The sequence below is a fragment of the Chelonoidis abingdonii genome, chromosome 1 (genome assembly GCF_003597395.2).
Source record: "Chelonoidis abingdonii isolate Lonesome George chromosome 1, CheloAbing_2.0, whole genome shotgun sequence".
NCBI classification, from domain to species: domain Eukaryota; kingdom Metazoa; phylum Chordata; order Testudines; family Testudinidae; genus Chelonoidis; species Chelonoidis abingdonii.
The window spans coordinates 83,397,112-83,410,858 of NC_133769.1; the positions used below are offsets into that span (position 1 = coordinate 83,397,112).

At 44.0% G+C, this 13,747-nt stretch overlaps 1 protein-coding gene across 1 annotated transcript in view; it reads right to left on the reverse strand.

Moving 5' to 3' along the window:
• Window positions 1-13,747, reverse strand: part of CEP290 (centrosomal protein 290) — a 94,820-nt gene that overhangs the window by 39,720 nt on the left and 41,353 nt on the right. Inside the window, exons 22-24 of the mRNA XM_075063469.1 lie at window positions 12,083-12,185; window positions 3,085-3,315; window positions 1,829-2,002 (exon numbers count right to left, since the gene is read on the reverse strand). Of these exons, the coding sequence (XP_074919570.1) occupies window positions 1,829-2,002; window positions 3,085-3,315; window positions 12,083-12,185 (508 nt within the window). The remainder of the gene's footprint in view (window positions 1-1,828; window positions 2,003-3,084; window positions 3,316-12,082; window positions 12,186-13,747) is intronic.

Below are 13,747 nucleotides of genomic sequence, written 5' to 3' on the forward strand. Positions count from 1 at the left end.
AATGTCTGGAGTAACTGGCTACCTAGCACCTGTGGGCTAAATTGTCATTACCCTCAGAAAAATCTGTGGACAGGGTTATTACAAAGTTTTACCTTATGAGGTTCTCCTCGAACTAGCCCCTTTGGTGGGATTAAATGGAAGGAGAGGGCATGGATTTTTGAAGAGAAAAGAGAACCCTCACTTCAGTATGGAGAAAAAAGTTTTCGGGAATAGTTGCAGTTTCATTGGTCCCTATATCACACTGTGACCATATCTTCTAAATTAAAATGTAGGCCATTTTTGTTGTGACATTTTTACAGAGTTATCTTTTTGAAATGGTTATTTCACAAAAATACATTTGAAAAATATATATGCTGGTATCACTACTGCCAGCTTCTGACTCAGGCATGTGTTATTCTTGTTCCATGGAGCAGGAGATTATTTCAAACAACTCAGTATTTGAATTTATCATGAAACACTGGATAAGAGTCATTAACATTCCTTTGGGAGAAAACATAGCTTTGGTTACCTGGTAAAATGAAAAACACAGGACATTTCAGGTGTTATTCAAAAAAATTTTGTGGGACACTAGGAGCTTCATATGAAAAACAGGGACTATATCAGTTAAAGTCATCTCTTTACCAACAACACTGACAGTGGCTGGGTTCCCTTTGATTGCTCAATAACAATTACAGAAAGGAAAGCTTTACAATTTGGTGCTTTCCTGCCTTGACTTTGCTCTGAGTCCCTGAACTAACTTACTCACTCTCTAAAAGAACAGGAGTACTTGTGGCACCTTAGAGATTAACAAATTTATTTCAGCATAAACTTTCGTGGGCTATAGCTCACTTCTTCAGATGCTGTAGCCCACGAAAGCTTATGCTGAAATAAATTTGTTAGTCTCTAAGGTGCCACAAGTACTCCTGTTCTTTTTGCAGATACAAACTAACATGGCTACTACTCTGAAATTACTCACTCACTGTCTTTCTCAGGTCTTTCTACAATTGCTTATCACTTTGGTGCTTAAGTGAAATATGACAGCTCTTTTCCTTCACTCCCTCCAGCTCATACTTTTCCCATAGCCACATGATTGCTTATTGCTGGTTCAGTTGTGTTTGTCACTTCGGATTTATCATTTTTGGTAATCTCAAACATATCTTATAAAAATTATAACTAAATTCCTTCTGATTTTTAAAGGTTTAATGTTGAGAATCACTTCTTACAGTTTATGAAATTTAAACTGTACTTAAAATTAAAATTGTTAGCTGAAATCAGCACTTCTGAGCTTGAACAGTGACACAGGCTGAAACGGAGCGGGAGGCTCAATGTCAAATATTGTAAACCAGTTTTCTTCTTTTATATCAATCTGAATATTCAGAAAAGCTGTATTACATATTTCCATGTATATGACTCTCTTACTGTGAGAAGCTCCAGCAATGGGACTTCCACAGGAGTGAGGTAATGGAAGAGGGTATGGTGTTACAGCAGCTACAGTGCTCTCCTCTTGTTAGGGTTGGTCTACACTGGCAACTTACATAAGAATAGCTATATCACTCAGGGGTCTGAAAAATCCACACCTCTGCGTGACATAGCTATGCTGACCTATGTCCCAATATAGACAGTGTTAGGTTGAATGAAGAATTCTGGGGAGGTGGATTTACTACAGCAACAGGAAAACCCCTCCCATTGCGATAGTGAGTGTCTACACTGAAGCTCTACAGAGGTACAGTTGCAGACATACCCTTAGCGGATGCAAAGGGGACAATCTGGCCCTATATATTTATATCTTTCTTCAGCATAACAAAATGTGGTTATTTCCATAACGGTCAAGAGTATCAAGTAACATTACCTCCATGTGCTCCAAGTTAGTTGTTCTCTGGACAAGCAAGTTATCTTTTTGCAGCATATCCCTGTATTTAGCAGTTAACTCATTATACTGCTTATTAGCCAGTTCTAGCTCAGACAGAGGCACACTGTCATCCAAACTTTTTTGCAGAGCTGCAATCTTAAAGCTTGCCATTTCCTATAAAAATAATTATATTATATTGGTTTACTGTATACTAGAAGCTTTTAAATTGCTACCATTCTCCTAAATCATATGCTTGCTTCTTTTCCAAATACATCCGATACTACTAATATAAAAATAGTTTTGTAAGGACAATTATTTCACTATTACTTTTAGGTTTGCCCCCACCTTTCTTTCCTATTTAAGAGATAAATTTCAAAATAGTTCAGTAACTATTTACTGTAACAAAAGAGAACAGAAAAACTGTCTCAGAGAACAGAGCATTTTGAGACAAATTAAATATGAGACTATAACAATATCAGTTATGCCACTGCAAATCTAGCAGTTTGCCTAGGATGCTGAACACTATGCCTAAAAGAATGGGGCTATGTTGTATTTGGCCCTTTTTCAAATCCCAGCCTTGATTCTTAATTTTATGTATCACCTGTGGGTGTAACATATCAATACCCAGTGCTGTGTTTACTTTTCTCATAGCCACATGATTGCTTATTGCTGGTTCAGTTGCATTTGTCATCTCCAGTTTATCATTTTTGATACTCACAAACATATCTTTAAAAATTTAATACTAAGACTCACTTTTTACAGTTTATGAAGTTTAAACTGTACTTCAAATTAAAATAGTTAGCTGAAATCAGCACTTCTGAACCTGAACAATGACACAGGCTGAAACAGAGCGGGAGATTCAATGTCAGATATTGTAAACCTGTTTTCTTCTTTGATACCAATTTCAATACTGAGAAAAGCTGTAATATATATTCTCATGTATACATATTAACATGCTATTTACATGTTAAAATATTCAACATCTAAATAGCAAAGTTTTTCTGACTGGTCAACCAGTATTATGGCAAGGTGTAATCTGTTTAATAATCTCTGATATTGTGCTTCTATTCTTCCAAAATCACAATCATATCTTTTTTCCAATCAAACTAGCAGCAGGAGACTCCAAAATGCCAATTTTAACTTAACTAAGTAAATGGATTCACAAATGTTTCCAATTCAGTGTTCACCTTTCAGAATGTCGTACAATTCAAAATGAATGAAGTTTTAAGACAAAAGGCATACCACACAAGCCATACCTTGAATCGCTGCAAGTGTCCAATCTTTTCTCCAACTGCAGTCTCCATTGATGTTAGTTCAGCCTTTTGTTTCTCATTTTCTTTTCTAAGATGCCGTTCCATTTCAAGTAAAGTTGTATATTGTCTTGTCAGTGACCGTTCGTTCACTCGCAAGACGGTCATTTTTCTACTGTTTTCTGCAAGTAGTTTTTTGGTTTCATCCGTACCCAGCTGAAGTGCATCCAGTAAATTCTATAAAATCAATAAAATATTATTACTGTTGTGCTGAAAACTTCTATAACTTATGGAAATACATGCCAGTAAAATTAATCAGAGCTTGGTTCTGCTCAAACTCTCTTTGTTGAAATATTTTTTGCTACTTAATTCTACTAGCAAAAAACATTCTACAATATTTGGATAATTAATTGACAGGAATTTTGTATAAGGCAGGGATTTTCTAAGGTTAGAACGACATGGATATTTCTCAACTCATGTCTCGTCATCAAAGGCTGGGTAGGAGAATTATTTTTTCTCTACCTCCTCACTTACAAAACCTGTCAAAGGGTCTATGATGTTGGCTTTTACTTTCTGAATCAAAACATTTTTCTCTGTTTGATTGTTTTCTAAATCAAAGAAATTTCCCAGTGACACTTGCTTCTGCAGAAACTCTTTTACAAGGAATTTTCCAGTTTGAGAGGTCAATAATAGTAGCGTTGCATGGGGACTGGAATTTCCCACTCATGGAAAATTTCACATTTCTCAAAAAATAAAGGAATCAGTGCTCCGGAAGCCCTGAGAATCCCGGCTCCATGGCAACACACATGGTGGGCTGCTGAGGAGACAGAAGCTTGGGATCTGGAGGAGCTTTGGAAGTGGGGCTGTCATGGTTCCCAGTCTTCTGACTCCCTGTCAGCTGGAAGTCTGGAAGCTCTGGGAACCCCAACTCTACCACCCTCGAGGCAGGCTGCCAAACAAGCTGACAAAATGCAAGGCAAGTTTCCTTGAGTAAACTGCCTTGTTCCACAGGAATGTGTTGATTTTGATGCATTGTCATTGTCCTGACCATGCTGGAAGAAAGATGAGAGGCAATGGATATGGTTTAATTAAGTCGCAATGTTATTCACTTAACATGTCTGGGAATACTTGGCAATAAATTGTACAGCGAAGGTTACCATTATTTCCTTAATTGTTTCCACCTATTTCGGAGGCTGCCACTGGATCTCCCCTTTCCCAATTTGGTCCCAACCAGCTTGTTGCTGGGGCCTCAGCACCCTCCCCTCTTAGGAGGTTTAATGGAGGGCTGGAAAAAGCAAGAGGGTTATCTCCTCACAGTACTAGACTTTAGGAAACCTAACTTTCCTTCCCCAGCTTCCTCAGAAGATGCTTTCCATTAAATTTACTTCATCAGAGAACTACATCCCTTCTCTATAAGTACCTGCAGTTGACACCTGCCACACGTTACTGAGTAAGCTGTGTCACCTTGTCTGAAACTCCTTACCCCACTGGATTCCTGACCTGCTATGGGGAAGACAAAAGAAAAATAATAAAACTATCTCGTCTCAGCAAATTTGGCAGTGTGGGAAAAGTTCCTTTCCAGACCTGAAAGCAAAATGGCTACTAGGATAACATCCACAGCAAATCATGAAAAACAAGTGGTCCTACTCTAGTCCCAGGGGTGTTGCTAGCTCATGACTGCAGAGAGAGGGGGCTTCTCTGGAATAGCCTAGGGTATAAATATCCGAACTCCCTCAGGCACCTGGAGGGGCAGTGTCCCTGATCTGGTCCTGCCACTCTCTGTTCCTCCCAGCTCTGTCCAGGTAAATTTTCACCCCACTCCAATTGCAGAGGGGGCCCTAAAAGAAGCAATAACCTCTTTTCTTTCAGCTGACACACTGGATTCAGTTGTAGTGAGCACATTTTCCAACCAAAAAAAAGAGGAGGTTAGTTACCTGTAACTGTATGTTCTTCGAGATGTCTGGTCCCTATTTGTATTCTACTATGGGTTATACATGCGCACTATGTGCACGGAGCTGGAGAATTTGGAAGTATTGTCTGTTTGGTCCACATATGCTCCCTGGCTCACTTCTGTGCCTCCAGTAGGACAAAGGGCAGGGCGAACTGACCACCTCTCCAGTTCCTTCTCCACCATGAATCAGAGATTCAAAGCAGAGGGGAAGGAGGGTAGGTAGTGGAACAGAGATAGGGACCACACACCTTGAAGAATCTACAGTTACAGGTAAGTAACTTCCTCTTCTTCTTTGAGTGATGATCCCTATTGTATTCCACTGTGGGTGACTTAAGTAGGAGGAGGGTGTGAGGACAAAGACAGTAGGGCTGAGAGAAGGATAGCTGTTCCAAAGAAGGCATTAGCAGAGGAGTCCTGGACTAGGCCACAATGTCTTGCAAAGACATGAATGCAGCCCTAACTTGGCTACTTTACAGATATCAAGCAGGATACCTCCTGAAGTGACGCCATAGTCTCTGCTTGTGCTCCCGTAGAATGAGGTGTTACTCCATGGGATGGAAGGGAAGGTTCAATAGTTGAGAATAAAGTAAAATGAAGCCAGAGAGCTATTTGGTGCTCCTCTGGGTGGAGACTGCTTGTCCCCTGAGTCTTTCTGTTATAGTGACAAATAGTCTTGGGGAGTTCCTGACTGGTTTTGTTCTGTGTAGGTAAAAGGCCAAACAAGGCTCAGTGCTTAATTTTTGCCAGGGCTGAGCCCTGGCACCTCTAAGCTTGGTAGTTCATAGTCCCAGCACCTCTGGGCTTGCTGCCCCAGTTATGAATGTAAAAAATTGCTTAGAGCCCCAGCACCTCTTTCATTACAAATTAAACACTGACAAGGCCTGCCGGACATCCAGGATGTGGAGTCTCTGAGGACGTATGTGGTTTATGTAAGAACACAGGTAAGTGGATCAATTGATTCAAGTGAAATTCCGAAACATCTGTGGAGGTGAGTTTGGAGTGTAAATGTAACAAAACCTTACTGTTATGGAATACAATGTAAGAAACATTCAACATTGTTGCCCCAAGCTCACCAGCCCTTCTAGCTGAGGTGATGGGTACAAGGAATGTAACCTTCACAAAGAGATGGGATATGGAGAAGGAAGCTAGGGGTTCAAAGGGTCGCCATGTGAGTACTGAGAGAACAAGATTCAAATCCCATGGAGGGACAGGCTTGTGAATAGGGGGAAAGGTTCTGATCAGGCCCTTCCAAACTCTGTTGGTCAGCAGGTGAGCGAAGACCAAGTAACCCTGAGAAGGAGGATGGTACACACTAATCTCTGCCATGGACAGGCCTTTAGAGAAAGATATAGTCTAAAATGAGAGGGATAGCTGCTTTTTCTGGAAGAATGTTCATTTGATGTGCCCCAGAAGAAAAACAACTCCACTTAGCCAGGTAACCTCACCTAGTGGAATCCTTCCTAATATTAGAAAGTATGTTTCATATGGCTGCAGAACATGAGCATTTTAAGGACAATGCTCATCCAAAAACCAAGCATTGATGTGAAGCAAATGCAGATTGGGTGCTTGGTCTTGCCATTCTGCTGGGTCGGGAGCTTGGGAAATGATCAGAACTGTGGATGACATGCATCAGAGATTTGGGAACCAAAGTTGTCTGGGCTAGTAGGGTGATCAGGATAACCCGATCCTGTTCTGCTGGATTTTGTGCAGAAGTTGTGGCAGGCGCAGTAGCAGAGGAAATGTGTAGTTCAGGTTATCTGACTAAGGGAGAGCATCGCCTTGGAAGTGGCAACCTAGGCTCTGGAGCAGTAGGTGATGCATTTGCTGTTTGTTATGGTGAACAGATCCCTGGTTGGGATTCCCCACAGATCAAAGATACCGTACAGTACTAAGTTGTGGGGTTTCCACTTGTGGTCAACTGCAAAATGTCTGCTGAGGGAATCATGTCGAGGATCTAGGGAAGGATAATGGTCCCTAGTGAGACCATGCGGAACTTCAACTTTACCATAACTTTGCTGAGTCTGCATGGGTCCAGGATGGCCAAAGCCCGCCCTTGGTCTTGGGGATTAGGCAGTAGCGGGAATAAAAGCCCTTTGACTCTCCTGGAACCTCCTCTATCGCTCTCAAAGCCAGGAGTGATTGGACCTCCTGTAGAAGGAGGTGCTTGTGAGGGACGGGGAAGGAGGAGGGAAGAGGAGAGAAGCAAATTGGAGGGAGTATCCCCTTTCCACTGTGCATAGGACCCAATGGTCTCATGTTATGTAGGACCACGCACAGAGAAAATGGGAGAGACGATCTTGGAAAGGCAGGGAAGGATCTTGAATGAAGACTGGTGCTCTGTCCTCAGGCGCACCTACAAAAGTTCTGCGTAGGCCCTGCTGACGGCTTGGGAGGGCCCTTGCCTTGGCTGGCTTGGTGTCCAGTTTGTTTCCTTTTACCACCTCGGCCGCATCTTCTAAAGAAGTCCTGTCTCGGTCGAGGGGGAGGGTATGACCTCCGAGGCTGTGGTCTGAAGGGCATTCTCTGCATTACTGAGGTATGCATTCCCAGAGAGCGCATGATAATTCTCGAATCCTTCAGACTCTGCAGCCTTGACTCTGTCTTCTCGGAGAATAGGCCCTGGCCAACAAAGGGCAGGTCCTGGACAGCCTGCTGTAACTCTGGTGGTAAGCCAGAGATCTGCAGCCACAAGATGTGGCGCATGGCTATGCCCGAGGCCAGGGTCCTAGATGCAGAGTCTGCCACATTCAGAGAGGCTTGTATGGAGGTTCTGGCCACCTTCTTGACCTCCTCAACTATAGCCCCAAATTCCTCTCTGGACTCCTGTAGAACAAGCTCCTTGAATTTCTCTGTAGAGTGCCATGAATTATAGTCATATCAGCTCAGGAGTGCCTGCTGGTTGGCCACCCTGAGCTGCAAGCCTCTGGCCGAGTACACCTTGCGCCCAAACAAGTCTAGGCGTCTAGCACCCTTTGATTTAGGCCCCAGGGCCTGCTGACCATGCCACTTCTTCTCGTTGACTGAAGCCACAACAAGGGAGCACGGTTGGGAGTGCGTGTAGAGGTACTCATAGTCTTTCAAAGGGACAAAGTACTTCCTTTCCACCCCCTTGGCCGTAGGTGGAATAGAGGCTGGTGATTGCCAGATTGTCTTTGCATTAGCCTGTATGGTTCGTATGACGGGGAGGGCAACTCTGGACGGTGCCTCAGCAGACAGAATGTCTACCACAGGGTCCTCTACCTCCACCACCTCCTCTACCTGGAGGTTCATATTGCACGTCACTCTGCGGAGCAGTTCCTGGTGGGCACAGAGGTCCATAGGAGGAGGGCCCAAAACCGTAGTCCCCGCCACTGCCTCATTGGGCGAGGACGAGGAAGATACCCCCGGGACTAAGCAGTCCTGTGTGAAGTCCTCTTCTGGATGATCTTGTTGCTCAAGGTCCATCAACCTAGGAGTGTGGACCTCCATTGGTGCTGGAGCAGTTCCCTCAGAGCCTCCTGGCGGGGGCGGGAGGCAAGACAAAGTGGCCTCCAGTTCTTGGGGCTCTGAAGGGGCGGAACGGGAAGCCCCCGAATGAACCCCCTGGGCCTGATGGTATGCCAGGGGGTCCAAAAGGACCACTGTGGGCGTTCATGGCCCAGGTCCTGGCTTTCTTCTAGCCACTGACCTGTACCGCCCTCGCCCTGGTCCGGGTGTGGAAGCCACCTTGCGAGTGTGACGACACAGAGAAGGAGCGAGATGGCCAAGGCAATGCTGTACGCACTGGTCCAGAGTACCCCGGTACTGTACGGTGCTATCGTGCCAGGACCGGTGCCATGAGGCAGAATGGTACTGAGACGTCGATTGGTGCCTGCGGTCATACGGGCACTGGGAGCCTGATCTGGATCTCAATGGTGACCTCCGACGAGATCGGCATCGGGATCGGCTCCGGGTCGAGTGCCGCTCTGACCGGTACCGGGAGTGGTGCCGGGAGTCTGATCAGTACAGGCGGTAACATGATTCAGATCTCCGTGAGCCAGAATGGCATCACAAGTATGACCGGCACTGAGAACGAGAGCGGTGCTGGGACTGCAAGGGATGCCGTGATGGGTGCCGGGAAGAAGATCAGGACCGGGATGGTGGTTGCATGAAGCATGGCTTTCCCTTCACCAGCACTGTCCATGCTGAAAGTGCTGCCAGCTGCAGAGGAGTCGGCTCTGTGAGCGTAATCAAGTCCCGCGCCGTTGAAAAGGTTTCCGTTGTGGAGGGTAGTCTCAGCTCCACCACAGTGTGCCCCGGGGAGCTTACGTGCACTGGACTCAACGGCCCTTGCAGTGCCGGAATCGACGGCGCAGGAGTCAATATTTTTCCTATGCACTCTGGCAATGGCATGGCTCCAACTGCGGTGCAGGAATGTCGGTGCGACAGCTGCCACCACAACAAGAAGTGGCTGGCACCTGCTTGGGCTGCTTCTTCTTCTGGCTCAGAGATAGAGACCTGTGTCATAGTGGTGGAGGTGTCAGGGAGATCTGGCACCATGAGTCTTTGGTAAAGTCCAAACACAGTGCCGGACCAGTCAGTGCCACAGGGGCACGCCACACCAAGGACAACGGTGCTGAGTCTCAGCGTGTGGAGGAAGGGACCAGGCTAAGTGCCGCCTCCATAAGGAGCTGCTTCAGTCTAAAGTCCCGCTCCTTCCTGGTCCTCGGCTTGAAGGCTTTGCAAATGTGGCACTTGTCTGCTTGGTGGGATTCCCCCAGACATCTTAGACAAGAGTCGAGGGGGTATCCCGTTGGCACTGGCCTTTGGCAAGTCGAGCAGGGTTTGAAGCCTGGAGACCCAGGCATAGACCTAGGTACCGGGACAGTTGAGAGGGGAGAAGACCTCGTTCCCTCCCACTAATTAAACTAACTCTAACTATACTAAGTAATTCACAACTATTAACAACTATAACCAACTATTAACAACTAATCAGAAACTATTTACAAGTACTAAAGCGAATGCTAGGGAGTGTGGAGATCAGCTAAGCTGCGCTCCACAGTTCCAATGACCATCACGGGCGGTAAGAAGGAACTGAGAGAGCCCTGGGTCAGCCGGGGCATACATCTGGTGCCATAAAGGCGCCACTGCAGGGGGTGCCTCAGCCGACCAACCGAGTGTTGCTAGGGTAAAAATCTTCAGACGATCATGCACGTGGCACGTGCACACCTAATTGGAATTGATATGAGCAAGCACTCGAAGAACATTTTGTTTGAAAACTTCTGACCATCTCTAGTCAAAACTTCATATGTATAAACAAGAATATTTTAAAATACATTAACATACCTCCTCTTTGGACACATTTATGTGCTAGTGGCTCTAGAAATGAAAGATATGTGGAAAAAGAGATTCCTTAAAGAAACAAGTAATTTTTGGATAGCACCATAAGTGTGTCAGGTGTTTAAATATTTATTTAAAGATTTTTCCAAGAGAAAAATTCAAAATATCCTAATTTCACTGCTGTGTATTCCAGAAATTCTAGAGACTCAGAGTGGGATACTATAATAATTTAGTTACTCTATAGGTTCTTTTGAAGAATTTTTACCTTGTCCCTATTACCTCCAAGAAAGAGACCTAAAATTCAGGCTTTCGCTTGTGCTGCAAAAGACAGAGGATTTTGTCTTTTGGGGGTTTTTTTATGACCCAAGTGAAAGTGTTCAGAGAATGAATGTTCTAGCTTTTGGATATACATTTAGGTCATAGTTGCTTCAAAAAAATAACTTAAAAAATATCAGTCAAGGATCTACAAAAATGATTGCAAGTGATACACTGGGAGACAAGGAGTCTTCTGAATTTCATAGTCTGATATAGTGTTTAATTTGTGCCAGGAATTGCCAGGGCTAAGCCACCCTAGACTTGGCAGTTCATAGCCCCGGCACCTCTGGGCTTACTGCGTCAGTTATGAAAGTCAAAAATTGCTTGAGCCCTGGCACCTCTTTCACTACAAATTAAGCACTGGTCTGATAGGGTTATTTCCTGATCCTAACAAAATACATTGGATCAAATACAGCCATGATATAAACAAGTATGACATCACTAATTAAGCAGCAAGAACTTGCAGCCTCTTATGGGGCTGAATTTGGTCTATTATTATACTATCCGTGCCAACAGTTTAATACATTAAATGAATAAAACACAAAGTGCATTAATAAGAAGAACATGTGAGTAATATTACAATTCAAGCTGGTGTAGTTGTAAGTCATACCAGAAACTAATTTATCTCTCTACTTGTGCCAAAGCAGCAGAAAATCCTGTGGCACCTTATAGACTAACAGACGTGTTGGAGTGTGAGCTTTCGTGGTGAATACCCACTGCGTCAGAAAACCAGGTAGTGGGAAATTTCCAGGGGCAGGTATATACTAATGCTAGCAAGCAAGCTAGGGGGTAATTAGGAAGGTTAACAATCAGGGAGGATGAGGCCCTGTGTTTAGCAGTAAGGTGTGAAACCAAGGGAAGAGAAACAAGTTCGGTAATTGCAAGCCATTCACAGTCTTTGTTTAATCCTGAGCTGATGGTGTCAAATTTGCAGATGAACTGAAGCTCAGCAGTTTCTCTTTGAAGTCTGGTCCTGAAGTTTTTTTGCTGCAGGATGGCCACCTTAAGATCTGCTATTGTGTGGCCAGGGAGGTTGAAGTGTTCTCCTACAGGTTTTTGTATATTGCCATTCCTAATATCTGATTTGTGTCCATTTATCCTTTTCCATAGAGACTGTCCAGTCTGGCCGATGTATATAGCAGAGGGGCATTGCTGGCATATGATGGCGTATATTACATTGGTGGACGTGCAGGTGAGTGAACCAGTGATGGTATGGCTGATCTGGTTAGGTCCTGTGATGGTGTCACCGGTGTAGATATGTGGGCAGAGTTGGCATCGAGGTTTGTTGCATCCAGACTAACACGGCTACTACCCCTCTGATACTTGTGCCAACTTAACTTTGGAATTTTTTTTACTCCTGCATTAAAAACTCTAAAATTGCAAAAATCTAACACATTTTCAAGCAAAGTTAAACAATTTTTTTAAAAAAACACTGCTTACATTGTATTCCTTTATTTTCACAGCATCCTGTTCTTTTTGATCTTCTAGCTTCTTCTTTTCTTCTTTCATTTTTTCAGATTCTGTTTGCCAACTTTCTTTTTCCCTAAAATACATATATATTCATTTAAATAAAAATAGTTCAATTTTTCATTCAGAAATATTAAATATTGTAAAGATTTTTCAAAACTGTTTGTAAATCATGTTACCATTATAATCTTATTAACTGAAATATGCTATTTTAACATTAACACATTTTTCAATTTTTTTAAACACGTTTAGAAAACTCAAAATTAACTTCACTATTAAAAGTTGGAACTGTGTTTTATAGTCTGTGGTGAAGAATGCATACTTATCTAAATTTGAAAACATGTTATTAAGAGAAACATTCCATTAAACTTGAACACATGAAGTATGAGATACGCCTTGCAGAAAGCCCAGATCTCCTTCTTGTGAAAAAGGAGATTCAAAAAGGATGCCAGCCTTCTTGCCAGACTGTTACCCTGTTATGATCAGGTAAGAGAACCTGGTGTGTTTTCCTTCTGAAGTCTATTAGATCAGCAGATTTGAGAAGATATTTGAAGTTGCTCCCAAAGATTGCAAGGCTTATCTACATGGTTCTGCAATGTGGGCTGCCAGAGGGTGAATTGCACTGCGCACGACAGCGTTGCTCTGTAAGTGTCCCATGTGGGCCCTTCTAGAGTGAACTAAAAGGTACCAATTTCACATTAACACAATCTCATTCGAAAATTCACGCTAGCAGGATTCACATAGGGCAGTTATCAAACAACACTTCAGTGGGCGCTGCAACTCACTTTACTGGGCCAAGCCCCCACATCAGTGAGGAAAGTGTGGCCTGTCAGGTCTCAATAACTAAAGAGACTGACCTATCCTTGGAGAGTTTCTCCCACACAAGTTTCAACTGGTTTGAGGAGATGAGAAGGCTCCTATAAGCAGTCCAGACTCTAAAATTTTTCCCTGGTCACAGTGAGGTTCTGTGGGCTGGGAGCAGTTGTGGGTGAGCTCCTCTTTGGCTCCCAAGTGGACCTCCTCGCAGATATAAATGTTTATTAGAAAATATTAAAGAAAGGTGATCCAAAGAGTTTGATGTGTCAGTCGTTGGTCATCGGGGGAAACATACAGAGCATGGGGGGACGCTGGCAATTGGTTATGGTTCAGCATATAATACATACAGCCTGTAATGTCCCCAATGCGGGGTGTACGGTGGTTGGGGTCAAGATATAGTAGGGGGGCAGTGAGGGTACATCGCTCATAGAGTGGGCTACACACAGTCATGGGTATGAGTAAGCGGGCCGGGTAATGGGGACAGGGTGACCCTCACGTGGTGGGATCCAGATTGGTAAGTTCAGGACTCAGGGGATATGGTTTAGTAGGGGGGTTGTAAGGGTTTCCCCCTCCCCCCCGTGGGTGCGTGGAGCCACATCGGCTCACTCCAGGTATTGGCGGTGGCCGGTGATGTACTACATCTACATCTCAGCTTCCACCATGGTGGGGATAAGGGGCAAAAAGCAGAAAATAAATTTGACGGTGGTTCTATTTGGGATGCAGAGGCCTGGAATCTTTGTTTCCTTAAGGGGGTGGCAAGATTCTGCTCACTGCTCCTTCAAAAAAGCTTTTACACATTCAATGATCTTGTCAGTAATTTTG